The sequence below is a fragment of the Athene cunicularia genome (genome assembly GCF_003259725.1).
Source record: "Athene cunicularia isolate RWA chromosome 3 unlocalized genomic scaffold, athCun1 chr3_part1, whole genome shotgun sequence".
Lineage (NCBI taxonomy): Eukaryota > Metazoa > Chordata > Aves > Strigiformes > Strigidae > Athene > Athene cunicularia.
The window spans coordinates 43,527,011-43,545,276 of NW_020799097.1; the positions used below are offsets into that span (position 1 = coordinate 43,527,011).

The window sequence follows — 18,266 nt, forward strand, 5'->3', positions numbered from 1 at the left end:
AGTTTGGGTTGGAAGGGAACTTTGCAGGTCATATAGTCCAACGCCCCTGCAAAGAACAGGGACATCTTCAACTAGACCAGGTTGCTCAGAGCCCCGTCCAGCTTGACCTTCAATGTTTCCAGGGATGGGGCATCTACCACCTCTATAGGCAACCTATTCTAGTGTTTCACCACCCTGTTGTAAAAAATTTCTGCCTTATATCCAGCCCGAATCGATCCTCTTTCAGTTTAAAACCATTACCCCTTGTCCAATAGCTACAGGCCCTGCTAAAAACTCTGTCCCCATCTTTCTCATAAACTCCCTATTTAAGTACTGAAAGGCCACAATGAAGTCTCCTTGGAGACTTCTGCAGGCTGAACAACCTCAACTCTCTCAGCCTCTTTTCAATAGGAGAGGTGTTCCATCCCTCTGATCATTTTTGTGGCCTCCTCTGGACCTGCTCAAGCAGGTCCATGTCCTTCTTATATCGGGGACCCCAGAGCTGAACACAGGACTCCAGGTGGAGTCTCACAAGAGCAGAGTAGAGGGGGAGAATCACCTCCCTCAACCTACTGGTCATGCTTCTTTTTCATCTCACATGCAGATTCTTTCCTCAGTACAGGCAGGTGAAATGACTTTATACTTACCTGGGATCTAACTGACCCACAAAACGGATTGAGCATCTGTCACAGGACAAGGTGATGATCCAGAGATTTTACAGTCTCTCTTGGGAGATTGTAAAAAAGAATAGGAATATTATGTCTTTCCAAATGTAGTTTAGCGCACTTGAGTAAGTTTAGACTGCTCCCAAAGCTAAGCTCTTACACTAATACTAAAATGATAATATTGTATTGTATTTCTCCGTTGTGCAGAAATAAATCATATTTGTCTGTAAGCAACATATCTTTTTTCTTTTTAAAGTTCACTGTCATTTACTGACTCAGGATGTACAGTGTCAGAGATTTTGTAATGTAGCATAATGCTCTATCACTGTGTTAAAAGGAAGTGTCTAGGGTGTTAGACTAATTGACTTTATTAAGATAATCGATAAGAGTGTTCTCACATAGTCAGATCAATAGCATATGATTAGAGCATTATCAGCCTTTTACTACTCAGAAATCTTCACAGGGTGCCACTTCACACTTTCACAGAAGAGTATATTTCAGTGGTTTTCAACCCTCACACAAAAAGAAGTGAACAACAGAATCTTAACTGAACTAGTCTTTATTTCTGAGAAATTTACAGAAGACTCAGAGCTAATCTTAAAACCTAACTGTATATTTTTGATCACATGCATCATTTCTGTTGGTGGAAACCTGACCATTTTTGTAAATAAATATTCACATGTCTCAGCTGCAGGATCAGGACAGGGTCTATCTTGTTCCATTCCCTTGATGAGCATAATGGTGCCCCCTGCACTGGCACAGGCAGGTCTTCCACAGTCCTCTTGTGGCAGATCAGACTTTTTCAGCTTTATAACTGACGAACTTAAGATGAACACCTACCAGAAAGACAGATGTGTATATGCCATGGAACCATCAGAGAGTCTTCCTGGAGTGATTTAAGTGATATAACGACAACAATTTGGTGTATGCTGATAAGTCAATTAAAAAAATAGAGGTGTCAGTCACTGCATCCAGATTTCTTATTACATCTGATGTAGACCTGAGGCATTAAGAAACTGTGGACAATTTTTGTGTGATATCTTTGTGAAAATGTGGGAGACTTGAAAGTAAAATGTCAACTCACTTGTGCCTATGTATCAATACCATCAAAACAAAGAATCAAAGCATCATAAATTATGCAGCTGATCTGTATCAGACTATTTCACAGAATCACAGAATCATCTAGGTTGGAAAGGACCCTGGAGATCATCTAGTCCAACCATTTGCCTAGCACAGTTCCCACCTACAGCATATCCTTAAACTCTAAATTGACCCTACTCTTAAACACCTCCAGGGATGGGGCCTCCACCACCTCCCTGGGCAGCCCATTCCAACGCCTAACAACCCCTTCTGGAAAGAAATGCTTCCCAATATCCAGTCTAAACCTTCCTGCTGCAATCTGAGGCCATTCCCTCTTATTCTATCGCTTATTACTTGGTTGAAGAGACTCATCCCCAGCTCTCTGCAACCTCCTTTCAGGGAGCTGTAGAGGGCGATGAGGTCTCCCCTCAGCCTCCTCTTCTCCAGACTAAACACCCCCAGTTCCCTCAGCCGCTCCCCGTACGACCTGTGCTCCAGACCCTGCACCAGCTTCGTTGCCCTTCTCTGGACACGCTCGAGTCATTCAATGTCCTTTTTGGAGTGAGGGGCCCAAAACTGAACACAGGAATCGAGGGGCGGCCTCACCATTGCTGAGTACAGGGGTCAGATCCCTTCCCTGTCCCTGCTGGCCACGCTGTTGCTGACACAAGCCAGGATGCCATTGGCCTTCTTGGCCCCCTGGGCACACTGCTGGTTCCTGTTCAGCTGGCTGTCAATCAGCACCCCCAGGTCCCTCTCTGACTGGCAGCTCTCCAGCCACTCCTCCCCAAGCCTGTAGCGCTGCTGGGGGTTGTTGTGGCCCAAGGGCAGCCCCCGGCATTTGGCCTTATTGAAACTCCTCCAGTTGGCCAGTTTGGAGCCTTAGAAAATGTTTAAGAACTATGGATCTTTTAAGAGTGCAGTAAGTGGAAACAATTCCTTTCATAAAGTGCTCTGACTGTAATGTGGATCTTGTAACCTTATTACCAAAAAATGTTACTACAGAGGAATTGCTATGGGTAGAAGAGCGGTTGTGATATATACATATAATTTTTCTACATAACTGTTCATTAAATAAAATAAGGTAATAATATTTCCATTGGTAAACCAGAGAGAAAAGACAGGGATAAGTTTTGCTTAGATTTTAGCTCATGTTCCCTCTTCTCTCACCCACAGCCCTGGCTGCTGCTTTCCAGAAACAAATGCATTACCCCATACTAAGTATATACAGAGAAAACATGCAGGCTGGCAGGAAGACAGGAATCAGAAGGATGACGTTCCAAGCAAACGGGTAAAGCATAGATGGATGGAATCAAGATTCTTTCCCCATAACTCTTAATGTTCTGGTGATGCTGAGAGATCTTTGGCCAGGCATAGGCAGTATGGAGTCACTCTTCCCAGAGGAATGCAGCAGAACAGCAACAGGAAATTTTGCCTAGCCATAAAGAAATTGTTTTTCCCATGAAGACTGTTAAACACTGGAATGGGTTGCCCAAGTTGTGGAATCTTCAGCCGTGGAAATATTCATAACTCAACTGCACAAGATAAATTATTCCCCTACAATCTAAATTTTTCTGTGATTCTATGAATTCAAACAGTTTTCAACATGGTGCCCAATGTTTTGATGTAGAAAGTGGTCTGCCTCTTTCCCAAATGAAATGCTCAGTTCTTCTCCTTCCATTAAGATCATTCCCCATCCCTATAACCATTAGATCCCAAATGCCTCAATGGATAATTACACTTGACTTGGATCTTGCCCAGCTCCTGCTAAAACTGTCATCCTTCTCCTGCAGGTCAGTAAGACTCCAGTACTCATTATTCCAGTGCAGTTGCCTTTGTATAACCTTGATGGACTAAGGACAAGCTCCGAAAGTATTACAGAAATTATAGATGCTGCTAATGATCTGTAATTTTATAAGTAAAATTAAAAAGTGAAATAGAAATATTATTGTATCATGGCAAGAGATGCATACGTAAAAAAGCATGCCTAGGAAAAGTCAAGATTAATTTCTCATATTATGCCTATAAATTTTTTATTCCTATTGTGCTGCTAGCAGACCTCAGGAAAAAATAAGACAATATTATTCCTAATGGTAAACTAGAGAAAAACGTATCAGTAAATTAAGTAATGCTTTGTGTGATGTCTTCTCTAAAAGCTATGGGGTGACATGTCCTTGCAGTACACAGCCAAAACAAATATTATTCATGGTTTGCATTTAGGTACCTCCTGGTAAGTCACCGTCCCAAACAATGCAATGAGGTCCCCTGAGAGTCCCCCGCATAAATCTCATTATATTCTTACAAATCTCTGGGGCCACTTGAAAACTTTGCTAGCTAACAACATAAAACAAACAAACAAAAAAAGTCCACCTGCGGGATATATGGACTTGGCAGGGCTTTCAGGAAAAGTTTTATTTGGGGAGGGGTTATTTGCAAGGATTCAGCAACAAAACCATCTGCCTGTATCTCCTCCGCAGCCTGGAACTCCATTTTTATCTGGTGTATCTAGTGAAGGGATGTAACAGATAAGCTGTTTTCTCATCTTTAAGCCACATTTTTTCAGCTGAATCTTTAGACACCGCTCTGCAACCATAGAAACAGTTTGACCAATTGGAATGCACACGGGATTTTTATCTCTTAAGTAATCATTCTTCCTTCTCATGGAAATAACTTGAAATCAGCATTATGTGAAGTTAGTTCAGATTCAAGTTGTCTTCCACTTGAAACAAACCTTTGATCAAGACAGCACAAATGCAATGTATCCATGTCTAGTGCCTGGTGTAGAAAGGACATAGCGTTTGAAAATCCTTCATGACGCATTCTTCAACCTGACATTTGAATCTATTTGTCTACTGTTTTCCTCCCTCATTTAGGAAGCTGAGGTGATCTGTGCAGAGAAAGGCAAAGGAGGTGCTATAATTTCATCAAGGACAAAAGACTACTTTAGCAAAGGTCTTTCATATTGTTAAAAACTAAAAAAAAAAAAAAAAAAAAAAAAAGTTTTCACACAGAGTCTCAGTTAAATTCAAAACAGAAAGGAGTAATAGCACATCAAGACCCCATCAAGACCCCTATGTAATTTATATTAATATCATGTTCTGTATTTTGACTTCAACTATATCTAGATTTTAATCTTTCATTTTCAGAAGTATGTAGCAGCTAAGCAGAGGGAGCAGTGTTGTTTTAGGTTGCAGCAAACTCAAGGGGATTTGAGTAGCATGGTTCACAGTTCCAGCTTTTGTTCTTAGCTGAGAACTACACTTTTTTGGCAAAATTGAATGTTATATGCTAGAGCATGACGCTATAGCAAGGGGTGAATTCTGTAACAATGTTCCACAGCAGCATAATTACAGAAAACAAAAAATTTTGAAGATAAAAATCCAACAAGGGTTTCCTATAGTGCTCTGTCAGTAAAACCATGTTTTTTCCTTAGAGTGTCTCTGAAACACTGCAGTTTCACCACTTTCTGAAGGCTAAACAATTATATATGTCATGGAGTCTATACATTACAAACAGGTACTTATGTCATTTGTTGAAAGAACAGACTTGCATTTTGTAGTATCTTCTCAGCTTTTAATCACAGCTATGGCTATGTGTCCATGATAAAATTAAATTTTTTTATTAAAAATATATGAAATAGTACATTTCTTTAAAAAGGGTTAAGAAACCATGATTAAATGTCAACCTATTAAGAAAGTCACAAGAAAAATGGCTCCATTTCTCAAATTGCTACATTAATGAGAACTGTGCAATATAAAAAAAAAAAAAAAGTTTAATATTGAAGTATTCCATGTGCAGAAGTGAGCTGATAGAATTTATCTTTAAGTGACGACAACTGTGAATTTGTTCCCACACAGGAAATCTTTAACTGGTGACAGCTAATTGAGAAAGGCAGAACACAGTATGACATTGGTTCCCACTTTCTTCCTCCGTGGAGGAGCAGAGCCAAAAGAGTGGCATTATTTCTTCCTAAAGACATCTTCAGTAGCCTGTTTTGCTTTGATTCATTTCTATTCAATGCACTCCCTTTCTATTTATTCCAGTTTCACTGTAGCTTCAGGTGGACAGTAAATCAGCCTCACTCGTTGTACACAGTTAATTGCCTATCTGTGAAACAGGACTAGAAACCTGACAGATGATACTCATCAACAAAGTAGTGGGGGGGAGTTGGAGGATGGGATTTAGGTAAAGGTGGGAAGGTGTTTAACAAAAGTCATCCTCATTATCTGGCAAAGCAAGGGATAGCTTTGGTGTATGAACAAAATATTTTGCATTCATTTTGAACTGGTCTTAGAAATAAATGTCATTGCATACCACTATGCCAAAATATTTTATTACAATATAAAAAAATAGCTTTTAGAATATGCTTCTCCCATCCCAAATCAAATAACTTGGGGATAATGTATTTCAAAACTTCATAGAAGAATTTTGGTACCTCTGCATGTCAACAATTTGCCCCTAAATTGTGCACAAATGTATACCCAATTTTAATAACTTGTTTTCCCCAATGAACATGGCTGATAATAGAAATAAACTGAATATATGCTGGCTCCAACCAAAGGATAGTCACTGATGCTGACAATAGTAATAACTGTTTCTCCTTCTGTTTTAAATATACCGTTTTGATTTGGTTTTTGCCATGTTAGTGAATGAAAGTGGTTCATAAAGTGGTCTGCCAATTGCCTGAGCTAGCAAAAAGAGAGGTGGTGGGCTCTAGTGGGTTGTAGTGCTGGGAACAGGCATAGGAATGGTAAGGAACAAGCAAGGCTTCCCTCCCTGGGCAGCAGTAAGCCTATCTGGCACCCACCACACTGCAGCCCCTACCACTTCCCCACCTCAGCCCCACCAAGAGGGACTCACTTAAGCTCTGCTATGCTTGGTGCTCATGAAGGAAATTCGTGGTTGCAGAGGAACTATGTAACTAAAATAAGATCCGTAGTTTCGAGCTTTTGGGGTGCATGAAGACAGCTAAGCTAGACTCCTACCTAACATTCAATTTCTGCTTCACATTAAAGGGGATGCAAATCCACATCCCTACTCTAAGAGGAGAGACCCAACCATCAAGCCTTGTGGCATCCTTTAGGCTACAGTGCTGTGCTGCACTGTGCTGCACAGAGACCAAGGCAGAAGGCAATCAAGTGTGGCATGTGTGCAATGTACAACTCCCAGCAGGCCTGTCCATACAGCAGCTCAACAGGGTTCTGGCCATCCAGGCTTGCAGCACTCTGCCCCTACTTCATACCCAACATGTGGCCCTGGGTATAGCCAAACCTGCCTGAAACACAAACCGCACTGTGTTGATGTTCCTGGGAACAAAGCCCTGTGCAATTAATAACAGAGCATACTTCAGTTCAGAGAAAATGCTCCAAAGATTCCACCTTTGTTTCTTTTTCTGTCTGCCGACACAGGCAATTATAACCAGCTCTGCACTCCCAGCTGCACCCGGGGTTGCCAGCGCTGTTGTCCTTTCTGCAGAACCCCACTCTCTCTCATGTAAGCATGGCTCCCGGCTGTGACAGGCTTCCAGTTAAAGCAGTCCCTGGCAGGAGGAAATCTAGCTTTCACCAGCACTATTTGCAGCTCATCAGCAGTGGGATCCCTTATTCCCTGAGTGAACCAATTCACAGGTATGGCTGCTGTTGAGTGACTATTTTGAAGGTAGGAATTCCTCCAGCCACACCATCACCTCCCTCAGCTTTCTAAAAAGTGGTAGCCTGCGGGCCTCAGTCTTACAAGACACCATCCACCTTCCATTCCTGTACAAGGAATCCTTACTGATGATTATGGGGTCTATCCTGCCCCCAGGAAAGAAGCGACAGTGGCACCACTCCCAACAGGAAGCCAAAACATCTCACCTAAAGACAGAGCTTCAGCAATTGAAGTAACTCACACCCAAAGGGGATTCTGCACAACAGTCACAGAAGAATCACCTCGGTGGACTGATTTTTAAAATTCTCTTCCTGGCAACAGACACATCAAACCCTGCTCCATCCCACAGAGCCACAGGAGCTCCTGCAGTGCGCTCCCTCCAGCACGCTACAGGAGATACGCTGCTGTACCTAAACTGCTGTCACCTCATGTAAATCTAAGCCTCTGTTTCAGACCAAGAAAACTAATGTTAAGTTTCTGGGGGGTGTGTGTGGTGTGTGTGTTTCAGCAGAAAACACTTAGTTCTGATAATAACAAAGCCGTACCTAAACCGTGAAAGGTTACAGAATTCATTAGACTTGTAGATCGCTGGAAACAGATTTAATAATAACAGGCACTGACACAGTGTTTTGATTGCTAATAGCACATCAGTTGGCGTACAACCGCCACAGGCTCAAGTGCCAAAATCCGTTTGCACCTGAAGCTCACCTACACTGGTCAGGTCTCCCCTGATGTCAGTTCAGCAGTGGAACCACCTGATTAAGAACCAGAAAACTCCTGTATAGAAAAGGGTTGCAAAAAGGAGCCATGAAACGTGAAGCTTCATGAAATCTCAAACACGAAACACAGTGCTCATATGAAACAAGGTGAGACAGCCACCTTTTTAAACTTTTGCATTTTGATCCTCTTTTATGACTACTTGGTTGGACTCCATTTTTCAATACAGAAGTAAGATATTCCCTTTTGTATGTTTAGTACACCACTCTTGCATATAAACATAATTTTATTTTCTCCTTGAGTAAAAAGAGGTAGCTTAAAAGATAAATTCCCTGTGCTGGAAGGCTACAAAAAGACCGCTTTTTGTACAGAAGTTCCTTCTGACTAACCTGCACAGAAAGCAGAATTAAAACTTTCCTGCCTCACAGCTCCAATCTTGCTGTCTTGGCATCAGACTGTAAGAACCCAGCTACGATTTAACACATGGTGACACAGCACAAGATTACTTAGTTTTCACATATCCCAAAAGAGCAGCTTTTGAAGATGTATGAAAAGCCACATCCCTTTTGAAAATCTGTCCTATTCATAAGTTCTACAGAGCAAAACATGTGCTCGGTCCTCTCATCTTTACCTCAGCAGATGTGCTACTCCTGGAAGGCAAGGGAGCTTTGTAGAAATAAAACAGGTTGTTGATACTGAAAGGGCAGAATACTACGAACATTTGCATGTGAGCTAGTAAAGAGCAAGAGTGCAGCTGCATAAAGTTTTCATAGCAGGTAAGACTGGCTGGAGAAGGCTGGGAATAGACTTAACAACAGAACAAGTCTAAAGCAGTGGGACTTACGTCCCAGAAGATGTGGGTGAGATAATGGACTCCCCCTAAAGAGAGATTTTTTTGGAAAAATTCAAGTCAGGAATTCCAATGTGCCTGCCAGAACTCCCCTGAAGAAATTAAATTTTATGTCTCACCAGGAATGTAACCCTCATTTCCAAATAAGGCTCAGTTTGCCTTGTGTACTCACCCTGTCTCAGTGCCCAAGACAACCCTGGCTTTATTCAGTGACATTTTAAAACTGGTGTAATAACACCACATATAAAGAAGTTTATTACCTGTGTGTCATTTATACTAGAAATGAAACAATTCCCTTCCAGGCTCACAAAGCTTACACTTGCTACACTTTTTACATTAATTCAACAAGAACAAAGCAGTTTGAGTGACGCAGGTTGTTCCCTACCAAATGTAGATTCTATATGGTGGCCAAAAACATCTCAGCTAAATTTGGTGCATCGCATGCATGGCAATGAAGCATGAAAAATTCTCCACATATGAGTACCAGAAAACTGAATTGGAGGTTCCCACAAATTCCCCATAATTAACTCTTCAAAACAGTTGCTTGAAGAGTACCTTTCCTTAGGCTGACAGCCAAGAAGCTATGGGAAAGGGATACAGACAGAAAGGGACACAGACAAAACCAAGTGTAAAGAAAATACCATTATTCTTCCGATTAGAAATTGCATCAAAACCAGAAACCAGTAAGCAGGCAAGATAACCTATGAGTAGAATCCTGTGAAACTGGAAGAAAGGAAAGAAGCAGTTCTAGGAAAGATGCAACAGTGAGAATAGTCTTGTCCCTGACATCAACCCTAAAGGCAGAATTATAATCAAACACATACTCAAACGCAACTTAAGCACACACCTGCCAAGGACCTGGTGGCTGGCTGTGGCTGGTAGCCTACACAGGACAAAATGGTAGCAGAAAGTGCTCGACTAGGGAGAAGCTTTCCCACCAGAGCAAAGAGAAGAGATCCATGCTTCTGGACCTTCTTGTGAGCTTTGGGCAAGGTAAACACTCCCAGTCTGAAGAAACAGTGAAAGCTAAACATTCAGACTATGGATAGTTTGGATATATAAAGGTACAGATTTTACAATGTCATAGCATCAGCAATGCCTTCATAACGCTGGTCTGACATTGCCCAGCAGGTGGTGCAGGTGATCGGCAGAAGAATTTGTGTGTCGACAGCAAACTGCATTGCATCTAATTTTCCTGAAGTGAATGCACTGTGCTAGAGAAGTTCCCTGCTCCAGAGGAGCCTTCTGGGCCACCAGGAGTTCACCTGCTTCCAGGGAGATGGATCCTGTGCTGTGGGGCCTGCCTGCTTCCCTCTGTGGACAATATGGTCTGAGGATGAGATCCTGGTTCCAGAGAAATCGGGGACAGCTTTGCAATCATCTCATTGATGGACAGGATTTTGTCCTGATGGTATGGCTGGAGCACTGAACATGATGAGCATCAAACATCCCAAAGCACATGTCTGCTGAAGAGTGCAATTAAAGCAGTAGTATACCATAATACCTCTAGGGATTTTCTATGTGAAATGGGGTACTGTAATGGTCCAGCCACACAAGACAGTTCACAAAGGCAGACAAAAGAAGACAAAATACATACCAAGTTAGTCTAGGGGCATGGTTAAGCTGTTGACTGGTGACAACTGCAGTGAGTTTTTCATCAACTTCAATACCTAATTAAATATTAACTTTTAAAGAAGGAAATCAAAGGATCTCTTGATAACAACAGTATGTACCAAATGCACTCCACAGCCATTTTCTGAATATTACCTTAAATATTTACATTAGGATGAACAGTACTCAAAAATATTCTGTTGCAACATTCTATAAGAGTATTTTGTGGTAAACAATAAAAATCTTAACGTGGTAGGTAAATCAGATGCATTAGTTTCAGCATGCAACTCTGTCCTCATTACATTACAGGAAAAATGACAAGCCTATTCCCAATCCACACAACCAAAGACTTAACAATTTCAAATTTTTATATAATGCATTTAGGTGTCATCTTCCACTAAGGTACAGCATCATGTACTTTAGAAATGAATCAAGCAAAACCTTGAAGTGGTAAACTGTACTCTAAATGTCTTGTTCCATCTCAGAGAAAGAAGTGGAATCTTGCTGTGAAACAGCAAAGCCGATCATCATCATGGTGAAATATTTACCAGAGTCTAAAATCTAAGACCTGACAGAAAAGTTCTTAAAAAGAAAGTTACATTGTAGGCCTGGTACTGACTTCCACCCTCTTAATAAATTCAGCTTCTTTGGTGATGGGTCACTAGCAATGTTAGCATTGCACAAAATCTTGTTTCTTGTTTCTTTTGAATGAAAGCAATCATAATGCATTTTTAAAGATCAATTTTGATTACCCACCCTCCCCAGCTTATCTGGAAAACATGAACTAGTTTTTACTGCAGTATTAATCATTAGTGCAAAACTTCTTCCTTACCTACACAGACCTGGACAGTCACAGTATCGATACGCTTACGATCCGCCGTTATCACGTCACAGTTTATGTTGGCCTTTACTAACAACTGGAAAGGGTGATGTTCATCTTCAATCCAGTAGCATGTGGATACCCACTTGTGAGTGGATGTGACCTGATCTAGCGCACATTAGGGTAAGTCAGTCAGATAAGGCCTCCATGTGGAAAGAGGGCTATTGTAACAGCACAGGCAGACATTTACAGAAGACCTACTAGGGGGTTCAGTTGGTAGATCCAGTTGCATTTCACAGCTACCTATTAAGTATAATATGAACCATTACTTCTCATACAGTAGGTGCCATAGACTGCTGCAAGAGACTGATGCTAGAAGATCATCACTCTTTACAAATTCACTGACTGACAGTACCCAGGAAGGTGCAGATATTTAATCCAAATCAGAATAGAGCTGCAGAGAAGCTACACATCAGCCATGTTCCAGCATCAGAACGAGGCCTTCTTGCTATTTACCACCTTTTTATTTTGACACAGCCAAATTTCCCAAACGATCCTGTCATCAATCTTCTTTACAAAGTAATATTCCATTCTTATACAAAAGAAACACAGCTGTTTGTATATACACACACCTTGACAGCAAGTCCTTGAAAGAACACAGTAACATGAAACTACAGACCTAATACAGACAGAGCACTGATTTAGCTGAAAGCCAGGAAGTCTCTGCTAAGAAAGGCAATCTGTTAAAGTTCTCACTAGAACTTGCATGTTTTAACCAAACTTGTCACATATGAATGCGATAATAAGAATTGTGTGACCTGTTCTCATACAACTTATTAGTTATATTCTGGCTTATAAACTGTATCCTGTAATTGCTGCATTTAACTCAAGCTACCCAATACAGAATGGAATTGCCTGAATACATCTTACTGGTACAAGGAAGCAGCCTTGGTGGATGACCGTTACCAACTCTTTTCAGACACTGAATATACTCAATAGTAAAATTAAGACACAAGTGAAATCATAAAGCGTTTTGGTAATTATTTTTATGTTGGTTTTATAGCTTTTTTGGTTTCTTTAGGAAATTCCTGCACAGTAAAAGGAATGAAGAATTCCAGAAGAGAGTTGACCTCCTTCAGTTCCAGACTGTATTCCACTGCTATTTTCTCTGCAGTCCATATTTGAGGATGAAGTTTATGATTATTAAGAAGTGTCAGAGCCTCCACAATGGAAATTTTGCCTTTGGGAACTTTCTTAACGTCTAGATCTCCCAAGTGGCCTAGTTTTGTAAGTCTCTTTTCCTCCTGTTTGCATGGAAGATGTTCACCACCTCCATCTTTTACCTAATTGGGGGAAGGAAAACAAAAAGAGCTTAACAGCAGTTCTGTTTGCTATGCATACGGTAGCAGCCAAGTTGTTTTCCTAAATATGGCATTTCCTGTTAGCTTTACCCATTTTCACAGAATTTAAAAAAAAAAAAAAGCTTAGCTAGCTTTGCTTCTTGATATCACAAAAGTGTCCTTTCTTCCACTGCCATTCTACATATGATGTCAGCCCCCACCCAAATTTTGAAAAGCTACCATCACTGAACTTCAAGTGTTGTACAGACTCGGAAGCCCTTCGTACAAGGCAAACCACAGATTTTGGTAGCCAAACATAAATGTAGATAACCTAATATTTGGTACTGATTCATGGCAAGGAGGAAAAAAAAAATCATACTACAAACAAGCTTTGCTGGACAAAAAGAAACTATTTTGCAGCATCATATGGAGTTTAATTCCTGTGACTACTGCAGTGCTCAGTCATGTGAAGTTTCTTCTCCCAAGTCCCTTCATATTTCCAAGTAATTTCTAAACCAGCTCTGCCTTCCCCAATTGCCTTTTATTAAGATTTAACCAGTGAATGACACCCTGCAAAAAAGGCACAATGGACCGAACAACTACTACCCTCTCCTGGTTTTACAGGTAGGTGGTGACATTACCAGAAGTCCTAAATGAAGAGATTTCAGGTCCTTGGGAAAACTGATTAAGGGGTGAGGGGCACAAATTGTGTTCTCCTCCATCCCTTCAGTGGTGAGGATGGATGAAGAGTATCGTAGAGCTGAACAGATGAACTTGTGGCTCCAAGTCTGGTGTTACTGTCAGGGGTCTGGATTTTTCATTAATGGGTTGGTATACAGGGCACCAGAACTTTTGGCATTAGATGGAATGCACCTCTCCCAAAAGGATCTTTGGGAAGGAGTTAGCTGGGCTCATTGACAGAGCTTTAAACTAGATTTGAAGGAGGAAGGGGGCAAAACATCAGCCCATCTGAAGTGCATCTATACCAATGCACACAGCATGGGTAACAAACAGGAGGAGCTTGAAGCCATGATGCAACAGGAAAATTATGATGTAGTGGCTATCACAGAAACATGGTGGGATGTCTCCCATGACTGGAGTGTGCCAATTGATGGCTACAAGCTCTTTAGGAGGGATAGACAAGAGAGGTGGTAGCATGGCGCTGTATGTTAGGAACTGTTATGATTGCTTTGAGTACAAGTGTAGTGAAGAAGGGTAGAGCATTTTTGTGTTAGAATCAGGGAGAAGGCCAAAAGGGCAGATGTTGTAGTATAGACCACCTACCCAGGACAGAGTGGTGGATGAAATATTCTATGGGCATTTAGGAGAAGTCTCACGGTTGCTTGTCCTTGTTCTTGTGGGAGACTTTTAACTTCCCAGACATCTGCTGGAAATACAACACAGCAGAGGGGGACCAGTCCCAGAGATTCCTGGAATGTGTGGGAAGTAATTTCCTGATGCAGCTGGTGAGAGAATCAACAAGAGAAGGTGCCCTGCTGGACCTCCTCTTTGTGAACAGAGAAGGACTGGTGCACAATGTGGTGGTTGGAGGCTGACTAGGGCACAGTGATCACAAAATAAGAGAGTTCTCTGTTCTTAGAGAGACCAGGAGGGGGCGAAGCAGAACTGACATCCTGGACTTCAAAAGGGCTGACTTTGTCTTGTTTAGGCACCTGCCTGAAAGGATCCCTTGGGAGATGATCCTGAAGGGTATAGGTGTCCAGGGAGGCTGAACACTCTTTAAGAAGGAAGTGTTAATGGCTCAGGAGCAGGTGGTCCACAGGTGCTATAAGAGAAGACAGTAACAGAGAAGACCACTCTGGCTGAACAGGGAGCTTTGGCTGCAACTCAGGCTGAAAAGCAGAGTTTACAGCCTTTGGAAGCAGGGGCTAGCCACTCACAGTGATTACAAAGAGGCTGTGAGGCTGTGCAGGGCAGAAATCAGGAGGTCTAAAGCCCAGATGGAATTTAATTTGGCTTCAACAAGCAAGGACAACAAGAAATGTTTCTGTAAGTATGTCAGTAGCAAAAGACCAGGAAGAGTCTTCATCCCCTGCTAGACACAGGAGAAAACATGGTAACAAGTGATGAGGAAAAGGCTGAGGTCCTTAATGCCTTCTTTGCCTCAGTCTTTAATAACAAGACTAGTGGTACTGAGAGAATTCAGCCTCCTCAGCCAGAAGACAGAGACTGGGAGAACAACCCCCCCACGATACAGGAGGAGATAATCAGTGACCTGCTGCATCACACACACACACACAAGTCTATGGGATCAGATGGGATACACCCGAGGGTGCTGAAGGAGCTGGCTGGGGTGCTCGTCAAGCTGCTTTCCATCATTTACCAGCAGTCCTGGCTGACCGGGGAGGTTCTGACAGACTGGAAATTGACCAGTGTGACACTCATATATAAGAAAGGTCAGAAGGATGATCGGAGAAATTACAGGCCTGTCAGCTTAACTTCAGTGCCCCGGAAGCTGATAGAGCAGCTCATCCTGAGTATCATCATACAACACATGTGAGACAACCAGGAGATCAGGCCCAGTCAGCATGGATTTATGAAAGGCAGGTCCTGCTTGACAAACCTGATCTCCTTCTAACAGGGTGATCTGCTTATTGGATGAGGGAAAGGCTGTGATGCTATTTACCTTGACTTTAGTAAGGCCTTTGACAGTTTCCCACAGCATTCTCCTGGCAAAACTGACTGCTCCCAGCTTGGATGGGCACACACTTCTCTGGATAAACAACTGGCTGGATGGCCGGGCCCAAAGAGTGGTGGTGAACGGAGTTAAATCCGGTTGGCGGCCACTCACGAGTGGTGTCCCCCAGGGGTCGGTTTTGGAGCCACTCCTGTTTAACATCTTTATTGATGATCTAGATGAGGAGATCGAGTGCACCCTCAGTCAGTTTGCAGATGACACCAGGCTGGGTGGGAGTGTTGATCTGCTCTAGGGTAGGGAGGCTCTGCAGAGAGACCTGGACAGGCTGGAGCCATGGGCTGAGGCCAACTGGAGGAATTTCCATAAGGCCAAATGCCGGGGGCTGCCCTTGGGCCACAACAACCCCCAGCAGCGCTACAGGCTTGGGGAGGAGTGGCTGGAGAGCTGCCAGTCAGAGAGGGACCTGGGGGTGTTGATTGACAGCTGGCTGAACAGGAGCCAGCAGTGTGCCCAGGGGGCCAAGAAGGCCAATGGCATCCTGGCTTGTGTCAGCAATAGTGTGGCCAGCAGGGACAGGGAAGGGATCTTACCCCTGGACTCGGCACTGGAGAGGCCGCACCTCAATTCCTGTGTTCAGTTTTGGACCCCTCACTACAAAAAGGACATTGAATGACTCGAGTGTGTCCAGAGAAGGGCAACGAAGCTGGTGCAGGGTCTGGAGCACAGGTCGTACGAGGAGCGGCTGAGGGAACTGGGGGTGTTTTAGTCTGGAGAAGAGGAGGCTGAGGGGAGACCTCATCGCCCTCTACAGCTCCCTGAAAGGAGGTTGCAGAGAGCTGGGGATGAGTCTCTTTAACCAAGTAACAAGCGATAGGACAAGAGGGAATGGCCTCAGATTGCAGCAGGAAGGTTTAGACTGGATATTGGGAAGCATTCCTTTCCAGAAGGGGTTGTTAGGTGTTGGAATGGGCTGCCCATGGAGGTGGTGGAGTCCCCATCCCTGGAGGTGTTTAAGAGTCGGGTCAACATAGTGCTGAGGGATGTGGTGTAGTTGGGAAGTGTCAATGCTAGGTTAACAGTTGGACTGGATGATCTTCAAAGTCCTTTCCAACCTAGATGATTCTCTGATTCTGTGAAAGCCGCCTTAAATTTAAGAAAAACTACTTTTATAGGACACAGCCACTGATTAGCCTACAGACATTCTGTATTAACTCACAAGCTGAGAAAACTGATGTGGATGCTACAGCATCGGTAACTGCCTGTCTAACGATGCTACCAGTTCCCCATTTCCTCCTTTTACTGTGTGCTAAAACTGTGCTCAGACAACGAAAAAATTTTCAAGTCTTAACAAAATGATCTGTCTGTGGGTATCTGCCACCTCAGGACTTAGAGCTGGTGCTTTTCCACTTATCACAGATAGACATACAAAGTATATATTCAGTATAACATCAGGAAAGGAAGGAAGCTTTTAGATCAAGTTTTGCCCACAAGCCTCCATGCTAACATGTTAATGATGCTCTTTCTAACATCTGCAAGTAGACACACCACAAGAGCAGGTCTTATGTGTCAGTAACCTCAGAGGAAGCATGGAATCAAGCAACTAAGATTTGTTCCACTTCTGGCTTTTTCTCAAATCTCTCTTGACAGGCTTACAAATGAATATTGAAAGATAGTGAAATTAGACCTTCAGCACTTCAAGATTAGAGTCCTAGCCTCTATAATGAGAATTAAGGATAAAGATTACTTGGAAACTTCAGGGAGAGACTGCAGAAATATGTTTGCATTTTTAAATACTTCTATTATTGAATACAAGGTACTATGAAAGTTGCAAATTAGACTTAGGAATTTTATTGCTACATGACGATAAAACCTTTTATTACTGAATAAAGCAGCTAGAATAAAGTGGTCCAATAATGCAACAGGTAAAATGCACAAGCCATTATATAACATGGTGGAAAAGAGAAGACTGAACCCCAGTCTGCATTTTACTGCGTATGCTTTGCCTTCCAAGTCAAAGACTGCAGTCCCTGGCAATGAGGAAACCTATCACCAAAGAAACCAAAGGTTATGCAGAAAAAAACCCAAGTTGCTTCCTCAGCTGCATAAGGAAAAGTCTCTGCACAGTATGACATTAACATCAGCAGTTAAAGACACCACTAAAATGTTAACGTCTTTGACATCCATGCTCCCACAGCAATCCTAATCTCTTCTAATAACTACAAGAGATCTCTGGCAAACTCCTGCACCTTTGCAAAAAGCTGGCCAACTGTCCTTCTGCCTTAGAGGAAACGGAAGTGGGAATTTAAGTGAAAAACAAAGTAAGATCAACGTGAATTTAAAAAGGAAGACTGCGTAAGCATTTAAAAGATTGTACAATCATAATCTGATCTTGATCCAAGATCAAACACAGACAGTCCTATTGATATATAAGAGAGTAATGAAACATCAGTTTTATCTATAAAAAAGGTAGCTTTTAGGCACTAACAGGGCTTTTTTCCTTAAACAGAATTTGTGCCAAGTTTGAAAACCACAAGGCTGATGCTGGTATGCCTCCTACTGAGAGACATACTCACCCGCACAGGTGGATCACTGGACTCGACATAAACATCTTTTAACAAGGTGAGGAGCCTGTCGTCCTTTCTTAAAATTTCTTCTTGTATCTCTGAGCGGCCTGAAGGCAGTGGGGAGAAGAAAGGAAATAAAAACAGAAGGAGAGAGAAAAGACAGATCTGAGTCAAACTGCTTCCTTTCTGTAGTTCTGCCAGCTCAATCGCTTCCCCAGAGGAACGGCGCGACTCCCAAGGCGCACGGTGCTTCCCGGCAAAGTTTCCGTCTCCCACCGGTTCAGGCGCCGACAACGGCGCTTCGCACGGCCGCGCTGGCCGCCGGGGCCGCA

At 42.6% G+C, this 18,266-nt stretch overlaps 1 protein-coding gene across 1 annotated transcript; it reads right to left on the reverse strand.

Annotated features, from left to right (window-relative positions):
* Nucleotides 1-12,277: 12,277 nt before the first annotated feature.
* NDUFAF4 (NADH:ubiquinone oxidoreductase complex assembly factor 4) lies at nt 12,278-18,261 on the reverse strand (the record flags this gene model as incomplete). The annotated part of the gene is made up of 2 exons (XM_026844127.1): nt 12,278-12,714; nt 17,944-18,261. Coding segments are annotated over 2 exons (615 nt in total), but the record flags the coding sequence as incomplete, so codon positions are not given.
* Between the last annotated feature and the right edge of the window lie 5 nt (nt 18,262-18,266).